Genomic DNA, 13,639 nt, shown 5'->3' on the forward strand with positions numbered 1-13,639 from the left:
GGCTGGCTTCTTTGTATTAGAAAGCTGCCTGTCATGATTACTCTACGGCAACGGCCTCCCCGGTGGACGGCTGTCTTTTTCTTGTTGGCGTTGCTGAGTTGTCTGTTCGTGCCAGCTGGTATGTAGCTAAGCTCACTACTCGATATCCCCAACTCACGACTACATTCCTTCTTCTTTATATACGAAGCTACAGGGAGGATACTAAAAGACAGCAGTATCGGTCAAGCACGAGAACTTCAAAACATGCAGTCAATCGGGCTTCTGCAAGCGCAACCGCCAGTTCGCCGATGACGTCTCCGCCTCGAGCTCCTGGACCTCACCCTACGTTCTCGATCCTGCCTCTATCACCTTCAATGACGGCCAATTGGATGCTGTAGTTCTCAAAACATTGAAGGAAGGCGAAGAGAAAGTTCGTCTGCCGCTTACTGTCACTTTCCTCGAATCTGGCGTGGCACGTGTTACGCTCGACGAAGAGAAGAGGGCAAAGGGCGACATCACACTCCGCCACGACAGCAAAGCGCGAAAGGAGCGATACAACGAGGCGGCACAATGGACTCTTGTTGGAGGTCTGAACCCCTCCAAGGGCGCTGCTTTCAACCCAGAGACGGAAGACGGCTACACCAAGGTCGTCTACGGCAAAGGCAGTAAGCACCAAGCCATAATCCGACACGCGCCGTTCGGTATCGAGTTCCAGCGCGATGGGGAGACACAAGTCAAGTTCAATGAGCGAGGCTACATGAATGTCGAACACTGGCGACCCAAGGTTGAAAAGCCGCAAGAAGAAAAGAAGGAGGGCGAGGAGGAGACCAAGGAGGAAGAGAAGAAGATTGAGAAGCCTGTCGAAGACGAAAGCACATGGTGGGATGAGAGCTTCGGTGGCAACACGGACAGCAAGCCAAGAGGCCCTGAGGCAGTTGCGCTAGACATCACATTCCCCGGGTACGCCCATGTTTTTGGCATCCCAGAGCATGCTACGAGGCTATCCCTCAAGACGACAAGGTGCGCAGTGCCCCTTCACATCACGAAACTTGACTAACAAATTCTAGGGGTGGTGACAACGCTTATACTGAGCCCTACCGACTGTACAACGCCGATGTCTTCGAGTATGAGATGGACAGCCCCATGACCCTTTACGGCGCGATTCCCTTTATGCAAGCCCATCGCAAGGGCTCAACCGTCGGTGTCTTTTGGCTCAACGGCGCTGAGACCTGGATCGACGTCACAAAGAAGAGGAACACCGCCAACCCGCTTGCTCTTGGTGTTGAGGGCCATACCGACACTGAGACACACTGGATGTCTGAGAGTGGTCTCCTGGATGTCTTCGTCTTCCTTGGCCCGACTCCTCAGGACCTTACTCGTCAATATGGTGAGCTGACCGGTTACACGGCCATGCCTCAGTCTTTCGCTATCGCCTACCACCAGTGCCGATGGAACTACGTTACTGATGAGGATGTCAAGGACGTTGACCGCAGATTCGACAAGTTCAACATCCCTTACGATGTCATTTGGCTCGACATCGAGTACACGCAGGAAAAGAAGTACTTCACCTGGGATCCTCTGACCTTCACCAACCCCGACACGATGCAGCAGCAGCTGGACAAGCGGGACAGAAAGCTCGTTGCGATTATCGACCCTCATATCAAGAACACTCACGATTACCCCATCATCGACGAGCTGAAGAAGAAGGACCTGGCTGTCAAGAACAAGGATGGCAATCAGTACGAGGGCTGGTGCTGGCCTGGCTCATCCATGTGGATCGACTGCTTCAACCCGGCTGCCATCGACTGGTGGAAGGGTTTGTTCAACTACGACAAGTTCAAGGGTACTGCCCACAACACCTTCATCTGGAACGATATGAACGAGCCGTCGGTGTTCAACGGTCCTGAGACGACTATGCCCAAGGACAATCTGCATCATGGTAACTGGGAGCATCGCGACGTTCACAACATCAACGGCATGACCTTCCACAATGCGACCTACCAAGCCATCACTGAGCGTAAGAAGGGAGAGATTCGCCGCCCCTTCGTCCTTACCCGAGCTTTCTACTCGGGCAGTCAGCGCACTGCTGCCATGTGGACCGGCGACAATCAAGCCGAGTGGACTCACCTCGAGGCTTCCATCCCTATGGTGCTAAACCAGGGTATCTCTGGCTTCCCCTTCGGCGGTGCAGATGTCGGAGGTTTCTTCGGTAACCCGAGCAAAGAACTCTTGACTCGCTGGTACCAGGCTGGTATCTACTACCCCTTCTTCCGTGGCCATGCTCACATCGATACTCGTCGCCGTGAGCCATACATTGCTGGCTCTCCCTACACGGAGATCATCACCCAGGCCCTGCGTCTTCGATACCAGCTCCTCCCTGCCTGGTACACTGCTTTCCACGAGGCTCACACTACCGGTGCGCCTATCATCCGGCCCAACTTCTGGGTCCACCCCGACGATGAGCGTGGTTTTGAGGTCGACGATCAGCTCTACATTGGTTCCACTGGTCTCCTCGCCAAGCCAGTTACAAAGGAGGGCGCTGACAGTGTCTCTATCTATGTTGCAGATGATCAGCCCTACTATGACTACTTTGACTTCACCACTTACAGTGGTGCAGGTCACCACACTGTCCCAGCTCCCCTCGAGAAGATTCCCCTTCTCATGCAGGGTGGCCACGTCATCCCACGCCGCGACCGTCCTCGCCGTTCCTCCGGTCTTATGAAGTACGACCCCTTCACACTCGTTGTTGCACTCGACAAAGACGGCAATGCCGCGGGTACCTTGTACATAGACGACGGCGAGACCTTCGATTACGAGATGGGCGCCTTCATCCACCGACGCTTCTCTTTCGATGGTGCTCGCCAGATTCTCACTTCCTCCAACCTCGACTCCAATAAACGTACCGTCAAGTGCGAGAAGTACCTCAAGACCATGGAGAATGTGCGCGTAGAGAAAATCATCATTGTTGGCGCGCCCAAGGCCTGGAAGAACAAGGCTGAGGTCGTTGTCATGCAGGAAGGTGAGAAGGAGACACAGAGGAGGAAGCCTGTGCCGCTTGAGTTCCATGCTGCTGAGGGTAAGAAGGCTGCTTATGCGGTAGTGAGAGATCCCCGTGTATTCGTTACTAGGGGGTGGAAGATTGACTTTGCGGAGAAGGGTGCGGGCCATGAGCATCACGGTCATGAACATTGAGCTTTGGGAAGCCAAGATATATGAATAGCACTGCGCTGGAATGGAAGAAGAGTTATGGTGTCTGTCATGAAGGAAACTAGAATCTGTATAGAATCAAGATTAAGAAACCCCCAATTCACTAGTGCACATGGATATCGTTACACAAGCTTGTGTACTTTCAAACAGGACAAGTAGCGCCCGGCGTGAGAGAATAGAAGTGCAGTGTCCGGTATCGCAATGTATCCGTGTACTTGCTTGAGTCCTTGAGAGCAGTTGATCGCTCGACGCTGTGGCAATGCAGGGTTGTGTCAGCGTCCTCAGATCTTTGGAACTATGCGAGTTGTCCCATGTAGATAAACATTCACAACGTTGACTTGGACTTGTCCTCGACGACAGCAGGATCTTGGCGTACAGTGGCCCTGACGTCAGGCAGCGATATACTAGCAAACTAGTCGCGACGAGCCTTTTTCTTTCGACCATCGTCTTCCAAAGTCAGTTTCATGTCACTCTTAGCATCATGGTGTTGTGATTCTTTGTGGGTCCGCGCAGTCAGAAACCCTGACGGTGCGTGACGTCAAAGTGAACGAAATCATTGGTCACCCACGACGACCCTGTGTCGCAACGCGAACGTCAAATGATAACAACAAACAATAACGAATTCTCAAGCTCAGTCTTCCTCATTCCTCTTCCACACTAGGTTACCTTTCTTCACTTCCCATCGTCAACGAAAGCATAGCCAACATGCCTCAGTACCATACCGCGACAGGAACGGTTTCGTATCCAGATGCCAAATCGAGTTTTCCCAAATTTCCACAGGTTGGATTTGGTCGTGCGGTCGCTATTGGTATAGGTGCTGGATTTGTAGGGGCCTTGGTGTAGGTTAACGATGGTCTGATCTCTACTCTGCAAACAACTGACTGTCACCAGCATGTCTGGGTCAAACAAAATCGAGCAGTTGTTCACCGGTCGCCCGGATTCCTATGTACCCGCTCGAACAATAGGCAATCACCTGGGCGTCTCACCGGAATTTTACAAGCGCCACACCTTTCTGTTGAACCATGCTCACCACTTCGGCATGGGCATGCTTGCTGGACCGTTCCGAGCAGTCATGTCTTACTATGGTGTCATCGGGCCGGTTGCAGTCTTCATGCATACCGGTATCCGCATCATGCTGGACCAACTGATGGAGACCACTGCAAATGTGTCAGCGGTTCCTTGGACGTGGCCGATCAACGAACAGGTCATCGACATTGTGCATAAAGGAACATATGCACTTGTCACTGGCTACATATGCGACAAGATGGTACGAGGCGTTGATTGGTTTAACAGCTGAGCTATTTCATCGGTCCAAGGGTTTTCAGTAATGGCTTAGAAAGCTGGCTTTCGTTATGCTAGCGGACGAAAACTAAGGGAAGTCAAATCAACGATGTGTTCAATCTCTTCAATGAAGCTCTCTCCTTCGGGGCAAATATCTAAGTTTGGTTCGCTTCGTGTATTTTGAATGAACTTTGCAGATTATTACTCGTCGGTGTGGACGATACGGGCGGAAAAGTCGTGTGTACATTGGCTGATTAGCCCCGTTAGTGGTGCACAAGAGTGCTATCCACTTTCCTGCCCTCGCTGTACGATTCTGCTGTCAAGGGTTCGCTGATTTCCCCCATGCTTCGAACTATGACTGGAAATCTCGTCGTTTTGGTGTACTGTCGTCTTGACGATGATACCCACAGCGTTCTCCATGAGTTCTTCCTGGCTACTATGTGTATCGTCCCAGTATCTATCCGCGGCATTGCGCTTGGATTGGCCTGGGGAACTGATGATGCTCTTCATTTTCATCTCATCGGCCCCTTGCTTTAAGTAGCCTTGTACGTTATACGATGGCTTCGTAGAGTTCATACGCCTCCGAATGAAGGACGCGAAGGCGGGCGAACATGCGATCATGATGGCTACAAAGTATGTCAGTCCGATCCTAGATCTAACGGGTCTAACACGTATGCATACCTATTGAGCATTCCAGTATAGTCCACAGCATCAACCATTTAGGTTCAGGCGTGGTAGCCTCTCCACTGCCATCCACGCCAACTTGTAAGCAACGTAATGTTGCAAAAGCGATGCAAACGAAACCGCTACCGAACAATACGAAGATACCTATCTTCTGCTTACGAGGCATCTGAAAATTCCATGTAAGACGTAGCGGTAGGATCATGACTGCAGAGATGAGCACACCACTTCAAATTACTGCAAGTCACCAAACTTACTAGCTAGATCAGTTGCCACATCAACAGAGTACGCGAAGTAGAGGCTGAATATAACCCTCTGGTCGTCATTGGGAGTTCCTCCGCATTGACCCTCTCTAAACTCGGCGTTGAGATCGTTGCATGTGGTGAGAGTGCTGATGATGCTACCAACCCATGCCTGGATGTTCGTCAGCACCACTTTGCAGTCATGGGAGAAGGCCTCGATTTTGGTACTTACCAACACGCAAAACGCGATTAGGCCCCACCATATCTTTCTGTAGATGCTCGGCAGTCCGGCGAGCAGCTTCCGGTATAACGTCATCAACGACATTTTGACCGAAATAAGAAGTGTGTAGAAGCACATTTGGCCGGCGACGAGGAACTTCAATATCGCTACAGCATCTTCCTTCATCGTGGCGTATGGTTCAGTTTCTCCCTCTAGAACTGTATACGCTCTGTATATCGGTGGCGCAACGACATAATAACAAACCCATAGCGCGACGAACAAGCAGTAAGCAAAATAGACAAAAAAATCTGGCAATTCCAAAGGTTTGCGTTTGACACATTGGAGTATGGCGCGCGTAGCAATAAATCCGGATGTCAGGAGCAGCATAACAACATTCGTACGTAAAAGAACATCCCTTGAAACCGGCGCCTTCGAGGCCACGTACATGACGAATAATGTAGTGGATCAGACAAGATTTGAAAGACACAGTGGGGAGTAGAGATGTTAAAGTGTCGGCGTATAAAGATGAATGAAGCTGGGAGCATGGAAGATTTGTGTCTCGTAAGCCGCCCCCATGAGTAACAACGGTCTTCGCAAACCGTGTCCATCAGTCATAATGCGGTCTTTCTTTAGAGACACTCCGTAGTGACTAGCACCTGCGAAGCTCTTCAGCAGTGATTGGTGAGAGTAGAAAAAGGAACCATGATATACATCCCTAATAGAGTGTGATCTGAGAAGAAGGATTGCATGCCTTTTCGCCTTGCAAAGTCGAAAGCCCAACGGCAATCGTATCAACGGATGCTTGGCTGATAAAAGAAACAATTGAGGCTTGATTCTTCACCCCACGTTCAGATGGCGGACCGGAACATGCCATTCTTTACCGATCGTGCAACAACGGGACACAATGCAAGTGAATGACTGTCGGTGGCGGACTAAACGTCTCCCGATCGACCGTCATGGTGATTATATAGCGCAACGGACTGATATAAGCTGCCAGAACTGGACTAGCTATAGTATTGCGAACTACGAATCTGATGAACTTACGGCATATGCGCCCAATGAGGGGACATCTCAGCCGTATATTTGGGGCTCGCGGGATGCTTCCTAATGGCCACTCAGCCGCCAATGTTCGGGGCGGCATAGAGGGCCAGCGCCTCTGCACATTGCGAGGCAGGAATGCATTCCTTGTAGGCGACAAGATCCTCACTTTGGTCGGGACGCAAAGAGCGTGGGTGGCGAAGAAGCCATATATACAAGGACAGTGTGAAGGCTTCTTTGCAAAAACTACCGTTGGCATATGCCGTGTGCTCGAAGAAAGCATGGGATGTACTGACGGATGTAAGCACAACGGTCCGCACTCATTGCCGACATGGGTGAGACGCACGAGGGGATGTACATTCCCTAGCGGCTTGGCACTCAGGGTCCATCTCCGCTATCTGGGTGTGGGTACCCAGTATGCCATTCTATTCCAGTTACATCGAGGCACAGGTGCTTGCTATTGGTAAACTCATGTGCGGTTCTTCATGCTTCCGTCCCCAGTAGCCCGTTCAGGCCGCGATTAGCAATCCAGAAGCCATTGTATAGTAGCGTATGTAAGAGAAACTGCCGCTGCAATATAAACACTGTAAGTGAGCTCGAAGCGATTCCTTCCTGCAGGTAGTTCGCATCTTTGTGTTGCGCAAAGCATGTCCCATGCCACCACGTCTGGCATCTCGAACCTCACATATGAGTACTCTAGCCATCTGCACTGCCGGATCTTCAAAAGCGGCAACAAGAGCGCAAGCGAGATGAAAGTCGCAGACCTGTACCGATCGTCGTCTAACGAAGATCTACCAACTGTATCAGTGCCTGCGAAAACATATAGACCCCCCACCCCTGTTTTGTTAATAGATCGTCCAAATTGACAGTCATGTCAAAACGTCGATATTAGTATGAGAAAAAGCCTCTTTTTACGTTGCAGATAATTTCTATTCACTCCTATTGCAATTATATAGGTGTATAAGACGTATAGGGGCCTGTATAGAGTGTGAAGGTGAAACAAAGGAGTAAGAGAGCTTCCATCCGGTCTCTCTACGGAGGTTTGGTGACGGCTTTGACCACCTACACGGTAAGTTTCTTACTCCCATCTCATCCGATAGGTCAGTCTAAAGCTATCATCTCATCTTTTCTGCTTTCATCCCTCCAGGCTTCTACCCCTATAGAACTGCAATATAGTGAATACAAATCGCCTGCAATGCAAAAAGTGACGTTTTCTTATACTAATATCGAACTTTTAGCATAACTGTCAATTTGGACGATCGATTGCCAAATTAGGGGTCCATATGTTTCCGCAGCGATAATAGTGGAATAACTTAGATCGAACCTGCACTCCATTGCACCCGGTTTCTTGGTTCACGCCCAAGTTTCTTCTTCCTACCCACCGGACCCAGGATGAAATCCTTCTTTTCCCTTGGCGCCTTCCTGGCATCTGTTTCAGCTCAGGCTGGGACCTTCGAACCCGTTGACTTCAATGTGACTGAGGCTTTGATCGCGAACGGCGTCAATGTCTCCGCCATCCCTCAGCTCCCAGATTTGGTGGAACGAACGTCACCCAGTGGCTGCTCGATTGCTGTACGTCACCTCTTTACCAAGCTATCATGGTACCGATAACGCTGACAGAGAAATAGTGCTCTTCGCTAAAGCTCATATACGGCAGCGGAAAGCTCTTATCGGAGCAAACCTCCGCCTATGACGCCTTCACTGGTGCATATTGGGCTGCCCAACAGGGCGCATTGAATCCTCGGTGTATATTTGAGCCTTCCAGCACAGTGGAAGTGTCATCTTTAGTCTTGATATCACGTCTGACGCAGTGCCCTTTTGCTGTCAAGGGTGGCGGTCATGCTGCCTTTGCTGGTGCATCGAGCATTGAAGGTGGTATCACCGTTTCAATGAAAAGGTTCGATACTGTTGCGGTTTCGAACGATAAAAGGTATGCTAATGTCGGCCCCGGAAACTTGTGGGTAGATGTATACAACAAGCTTGAGAAGTCCGGCCTCGGAGTCGTTGGCGGTAGAGTAAGTCCAGCTAGAAAGCGCATTATGTACTTTTTTTTTACTAATATTGGTTTAGATGGCGCCAGTTGGCGTTCCGGGTCTTATATTGGGTGGTGGTATCTCCTTCTTCTCCAACAAAGCGGGATGGGCCTGTGACAACGTTGCTGCCTACGAAGTCGTCACAGCCTCTGGTCTCGTGGTAACCGCTACCCCTACGACATTCCCAGATCTATACTGGGCACTTCGGGGCGGCGGCGGGAACTTTGGCATCGTTACCAACTTCAAACTTGATGCATTCCCGCTTGGTCAAATGTGGGGTGGTCAGCGCATCTTCACAGAAAACAACTTCACCGGCGTGCTCGATGCTCTTTACAACTTCGCCGTCACTGGGTCTTCCAAGGATACCGATGCTGCTGAGATTGTTGTACGTATCTTCTAATTTCGGCGTCGGCGATATTCTAACCAAACGCAGTCCTTTAGTTCCATTCCCAGTATTGGAAAAATCGCGATAGTCCAAACACACTACGCTCAACCTGTCGCTGACCCTCCTGTCTTCGACGAGATCCGAGCTCTTTCTCCCGTGATGGACGACACAGCATTTGGCACGCTGGCCAATATGACCATGAAGATGAACGGCGGTAGGGCGGAGGAAGACCTCGGTAATCGCCAAACAATGTGGGACGTGTCTCTCAAAGTTGACCGCGAGCTTTACGCCTACCTCGTTGATACTTTTTACACGCTTCTACCCGAGATTCAAGCTGTCGAAGGCCTTTCGCCATTTATCTCCATCCAGGCTATTACCGAAGGCCAACTCAAGGGTATGCAGAAGAACGGTGGCAACGCGCTAGGCCTTGATGCCGGCAAGAGTCCTTACTTTGTCATGAATATGAGCGCCTGGTGGAATAAGGCTTCGGATGATACCGCTGTCCTCAGATTCTTCTCGACTGTCATGCAGAAGATCAAGGCTCATGCGAAAAGCAAAGGCTTGGACAATAACTACATCTATATGAACTACGCGAGCGAGTTCGAGGACCCTCTTGCAAGTTATGGGTCGGCGAACGTAGCGAAGCTGATCGCTGTGAGCAAGAAGTACGACCCTGCTCAGGTATTCCAGAAGCTTCACCCAGGTTACTTCAAGTTGGGTCAAGGAGCGCCGAACAAGAACATGCCATAGGCCTTTTCCCGCATACTGCAGTTTGTCAAAAGCCGGAAGTAAACAAGAACGAGATTCCCATCTAAAATTGACCATTCATCCTTCTTAGTGGACCGCCCCATAATCATCCCGTCTATTCAAAACGCTCGAAAATCAAGTTTGATGTAAACCGGTACACCTGTAAAGCATGCTCACTTAATAGCACAGCCGTGATCAAGCCTTCGCAGTCTTGCGTTATCCTTTTCCAAATGCTAAGCTTAAGTTTCCAACACCCCAATCTGCTGCATGAGAGCCTTGTCGTTTTCCATGGCGCTGATGTGTTTCTTCAGTGCAGCATACAATGTAGGATTTAGCGATAGATGGCGGTGAAGGAGCAGAGCGCGATAAGTTCTGTAGAGATAGTCGGTTCCTGAGTCGAAATGATGATGCGGTACCCAAGTGCCGTTAAAGACGGATGACCGTGGCGGGACTGTTTGTGACATGCCATAGAAGGTTCACAGTTGTTAAAGTGCGGGCGATGTGACGGTCGTGCATCTTCGCACTGTTCAGACCCGCAACCACCACACAAAAGCATCACAAAAGCGATCAGATAAGAGTAAATAAGACGATACAGCATCTTAGTTGTCGTTCAACGTAGCCGATGCTACTATCGAACCCGGGTACCACAGCTCCTTCTACCGCCACTAAGTCTAATTCAATCCATACTGATCTTTATAACGTAAAAGTTTTCGCTTTTCCTCCAATTCCCAAGCCCAGTATCAATCATCTACGCGCCTTGGATGCGGCGGCAGAGAGGTCGGCCCCTCTCCAGAGTGTTAGGGTCACAGCTCAATCGGTTGTCCTCAATGCAGGTCAATTGGGTACCGCCTGTGTAGAAGTGATGAGCTTAAGCGCACTATGATACCCGGGCATATGGGAGACTTACAGTTGTTGATTGAATCGGGAACACATCGACCGCTAACTCCGTTGACAGTGCAGACATCCTGCTTCAAGCTGGTGTTTGCGACACAGCAAGCGCCCTCAGGCACAGGACGGTTGGCGTTGGCGCCTTGGGGCATGGCAGTCGCCAGGGCAGAGAGAGCAAGAACAACGGCGGAGATGGTGAACTTCATTTTGGCGGTTGGATTGTTTTGTTGTTTGGGGTATTGAAGGTTTCGGTAATAGTGTTTATGTTAAGTGATTATTGATATGAAGAACCGACCAGCGGAAGAAATAGAATTGAATGAGAGCGAAGTAGAGAGTAGTAGAGAAGACTGAAGTTGAAGATGCTGATGAGTCCATTGTTCTACGCGATACCAGGCACCTCTTATACACACAGCCTCAGGAAGCTGGTTGTTGCTGCCTCGGCAAGAAAAACCTCACGATGCAGGCGCATTACCTTCCTGGCCGCAACATCCGTACTGCATCTCACATATTTGCATCCTGCGCAAAACTCCCACCGGTAGAAAACACACGAGACAAACACAAAACAACACAATCGGTTGCATTGGCCTTGAAAACACGGCCACACGGCCACATCGAGCCTGGCGGAGGGCGGCACATGAAGGAAATGGATACCTTGGCGCTCAGGCGTCCTTGTGGCGAGGCATATCACGATACGCAGATCATACAGGAACGATGCTTCTAGGCGCTTTGCGAGACGTTGGGTTAATGGCGGGAGGGGGTGGAGGGATGAAACGGTTATGCTGTGCCTGTTTGGGTGGCTGGGATGAAACGTTAGCTTCCGCGGTAGGTGGGCGAGCGACAAGCGAGGGTTCTGTCGAGGGCTTAGTCCGATGATGTATACTTGGCATTGCACTACACTGCACTTTACGCATTCAATGGGTCCAGTGTTGAGTTTTGACAGTACTTAGTTAGGGTGACAAGCTCCTTCATTTCTTTAGTCTTTACGATGTCAAATCCAGTCCCGCTGGCGAATATCTTACGCGACCATTCATACTACCTGTGGCTCTTCAGAGAAGGGGATCTTCTCCCTTTGTGCCTTCTTCCACCTCGAACGTATCGATAACATGACACCGGTCCAACTTCTCATCGGGCTAGGATGTCATATCTCAAGATGTTCCCAATATCGCTCCACTGCGTAGCGTCTGTGAGATGAAGCTCTTGTGCACCCGCCACTTACTAGGTCAAGGTGCTCGTTAAACGATCTTTGCAGCTCTCTACTACATTAACGATAGTGGTAGTAGTATCGCATCCTAGGTCAAGACAGGCAATAATCCTATGTATCGTATAGGCAACTCGGAACAAGAAAGCACCTCTATGAGACATCTTTGTGATGGAGATTTGGAGGTCATTGATGAGTTCCATTCCCTGACCGACAGCAGCCAGGACTGGAGTTCGCTGACTGGTGACATGGCATGACAAGACATATGGTTGAGGTGTATTTTGGTTGAGATCTTTGGATTTCTGCTGGGAATCTAAGTTGAGACCCATTCAAAGCGCAAGCTTGTGATCCACATGTAATATCGCATGTGCATTGTCACTTCCTGGGGTCAATGGAAGTTAGAAAGTGCAAGTGAAACTTTACGTCTCCTATCTCACCCTCAGTTTCCGACTTGATGCTGTGTTAAGCATGTTTGGGTGAGAAGGGCTTGTTTCTTGAAAGTAGCTCTTTAATACGGTTTGAATCTTGCCTTCTCTTTCTTGTCTTTGCGCCTCTTTTTCGCCGATCCAGCCCCTTCGTCAACATCCATTCTGCCTTCTTCTGAGGGTTTCCAGGCGCGGATTTGACCGTCTTCACCGCATGTGTATGTTGTGTCTGTCTATGAAGGTTGTTAGCTATAAGAGATCAAGTCGTAATGAATGAAATATGCCTACGTGGACATCAGTGAAAGAGTCGCGAACAATCTCCTCGCTGTGGGCGCCTGGAAAGGATATGCTTTTCTCAAGATCAAAACTATAATCCAGAGGTCCGTTACTACCCTTGTTTATTGGGATGAGGTTGAGCTGGCTCTCGCTGTAACAAGTCAGCACTTCCTGATTACTTCAGCATGATTCGCGGATAATGAACATACCTATGCTTTCCCGCTGCAATACAGGCTTGTTGCCCAACCCATCCTAGGTCGACCACATACTCACACCCCAAATCTTCTCTAACGTCGCCCCAAACCTTCGGGGCTGGCTCCTCTTCGTCCTCTTTTTGGCTCTGTAGTGCGAAGAAACTCACTGTCTCATCTGTGCCAATCGCATAGATGTCAGTGCCAGGATACATAAACCCTGCATGTGCAACAGCCGATCCATGATTAACAACTTGATACAATGCATCGTCTTCATCGGCTTGGGCAGTGTCAAAGATGTTAAGTAGGCCATCTGTGCTAGCTGATAGGAGCAGAGTGGGGTGAGAAGGATGTAGAGAGAGGTTTGTCACGGTGTCGGTGTGAGACTCGACGTATGAGCGGAGAGGGGCTGACTGGTTGCGCTGATCCCTAACAATGAGTTAGTAAAGGAGGCACTGATTAAAGAGGTATATGGCGAAGTACCATATATAGACTGGAGAACTATTGGGACCGTCTTCGGGGTTTTCAATACCAGCGGCGACAAAGTTTCTTTCCGCGTCGCATACCAGCGCTGAAACGAGTTTATGTGCTACGCTGATCATCAGCCTTCCATTATCCATGTCTAGCTGAACTAGCGACAGCGTCAACACTCACGACTCTCAATTTCCAGAGCTTTTTGCTTGCTTCTCTTGTCCCAGAACCTAATCAATCCATCACGTCCTGCTGTCGCGACAGCATTGCTAGGAGCATCGTTCGCTCTTTCCAGACATGTTATATTTTCATTAGCGTTCGCAATCACGCCATCTGGCCTCAAGTCTGGGGCATGAAAGCGTAAAGAGTCGTCTGAA

General features: G+C 49.9%; 6 protein-coding genes across 6 annotated transcripts; 3 read left to right on the forward strand and 3 right to left on the reverse strand.

The window, feature by feature from the left end:
* Nucleotides 1-33: 33 nt before the first annotated feature.
* ALTATR162_LOCUS5813 (uncharacterized protein) lies at nt 34-3,171 on the forward strand (the record flags this gene model as incomplete). Its single annotated transcript, XM_043313433.1, has 3 exons — nt 34-118; nt 216-999; nt 1,047-3,171. The coding sequence occupies 3 exons, from the start codon at nt 34-36 to the stop codon at nt 3,169-3,171; spliced, it is 2,994 nt and encodes a 997-aa protein (XP_043169368.1).
* A 720-nt stretch (nt 3,172-3,891) lies between these two features.
* ALTATR162_LOCUS5814 (uncharacterized protein) lies at nt 3,892-4,483 on the forward strand (the record flags this gene model as incomplete). Its single annotated transcript, XM_043313434.1, has 2 exons — nt 3,892-4,025; nt 4,078-4,483. The coding sequence occupies 2 exons, from the start codon at nt 3,892-3,894 to the stop codon at nt 4,481-4,483; spliced, it is 540 nt and encodes a 179-aa protein (XP_043169369.1).
* A 266-nt stretch (nt 4,484-4,749) lies between these two features.
* On the reverse strand, nt 4,750-5,796 carry ALTATR162_LOCUS5815 (uncharacterized protein; the record flags this gene model as incomplete). Its single annotated transcript, XM_043313435.1, has 4 exons — nt 4,750-5,093; nt 5,149-5,355; nt 5,406-5,562; nt 5,623-5,796. The coding sequence occupies 4 exons, from the start codon at nt 5,794-5,796 to the stop codon at nt 4,750-4,752; spliced, it is 882 nt and encodes a 293-aa protein (XP_043169370.1).
* Nucleotides 5,797-8,040: 2,244 nt separating this feature from the next.
* On the forward strand, nt 8,041-9,816 carry ALTATR162_LOCUS5816 (uncharacterized protein; the record flags this gene model as incomplete). Its single annotated transcript, XM_043313436.1, has 4 exons — nt 8,041-8,220; nt 8,277-8,663; nt 8,719-9,066; nt 9,115-9,816. The coding sequence occupies 4 exons, from the start codon at nt 8,041-8,043 to the stop codon at nt 9,814-9,816; spliced, it is 1,617 nt and encodes a 538-aa protein (XP_043169371.1).
* A 745-nt stretch (nt 9,817-10,561) lies between these two features.
* Nucleotides 10,562-10,907, reverse strand: ALTATR162_LOCUS5817 (uncharacterized protein; the record flags this gene model as incomplete). Its single annotated transcript, XM_043313437.1, has 2 exons — nt 10,562-10,662; nt 10,721-10,907. The coding sequence occupies 2 exons, from the start codon at nt 10,905-10,907 to the stop codon at nt 10,562-10,564; spliced, it is 288 nt and encodes a 95-aa protein (XP_043169372.1).
* A 1,500-nt stretch (nt 10,908-12,407) lies between these two features.
* ALTATR162_LOCUS5818 (uncharacterized protein) lies at nt 12,408-13,411 on the reverse strand (the record flags this gene model as incomplete). Its single annotated transcript, XM_043313438.1, has 4 exons — nt 12,408-12,557; nt 12,613-12,751; nt 12,810-13,220; nt 13,275-13,411. 4 exons carry the CDS (start codon nt 13,409-13,411, stop codon nt 12,408-12,410), a joined length of 837 nt encoding a protein of 278 aa, XP_043169373.1.
* Between the last annotated feature and the right edge of the window lie 228 nt (nt 13,412-13,639).

Source organism: Alternaria atra, assembly GCF_907166805.1.
Source record: "Alternaria atra isolate CS162 genome assembly, contig: 25, whole genome shotgun sequence".
NCBI lineage: Eukaryota > Fungi > Ascomycota > Dothideomycetes > Pleosporales > Pleosporaceae > Alternaria > Alternaria atra.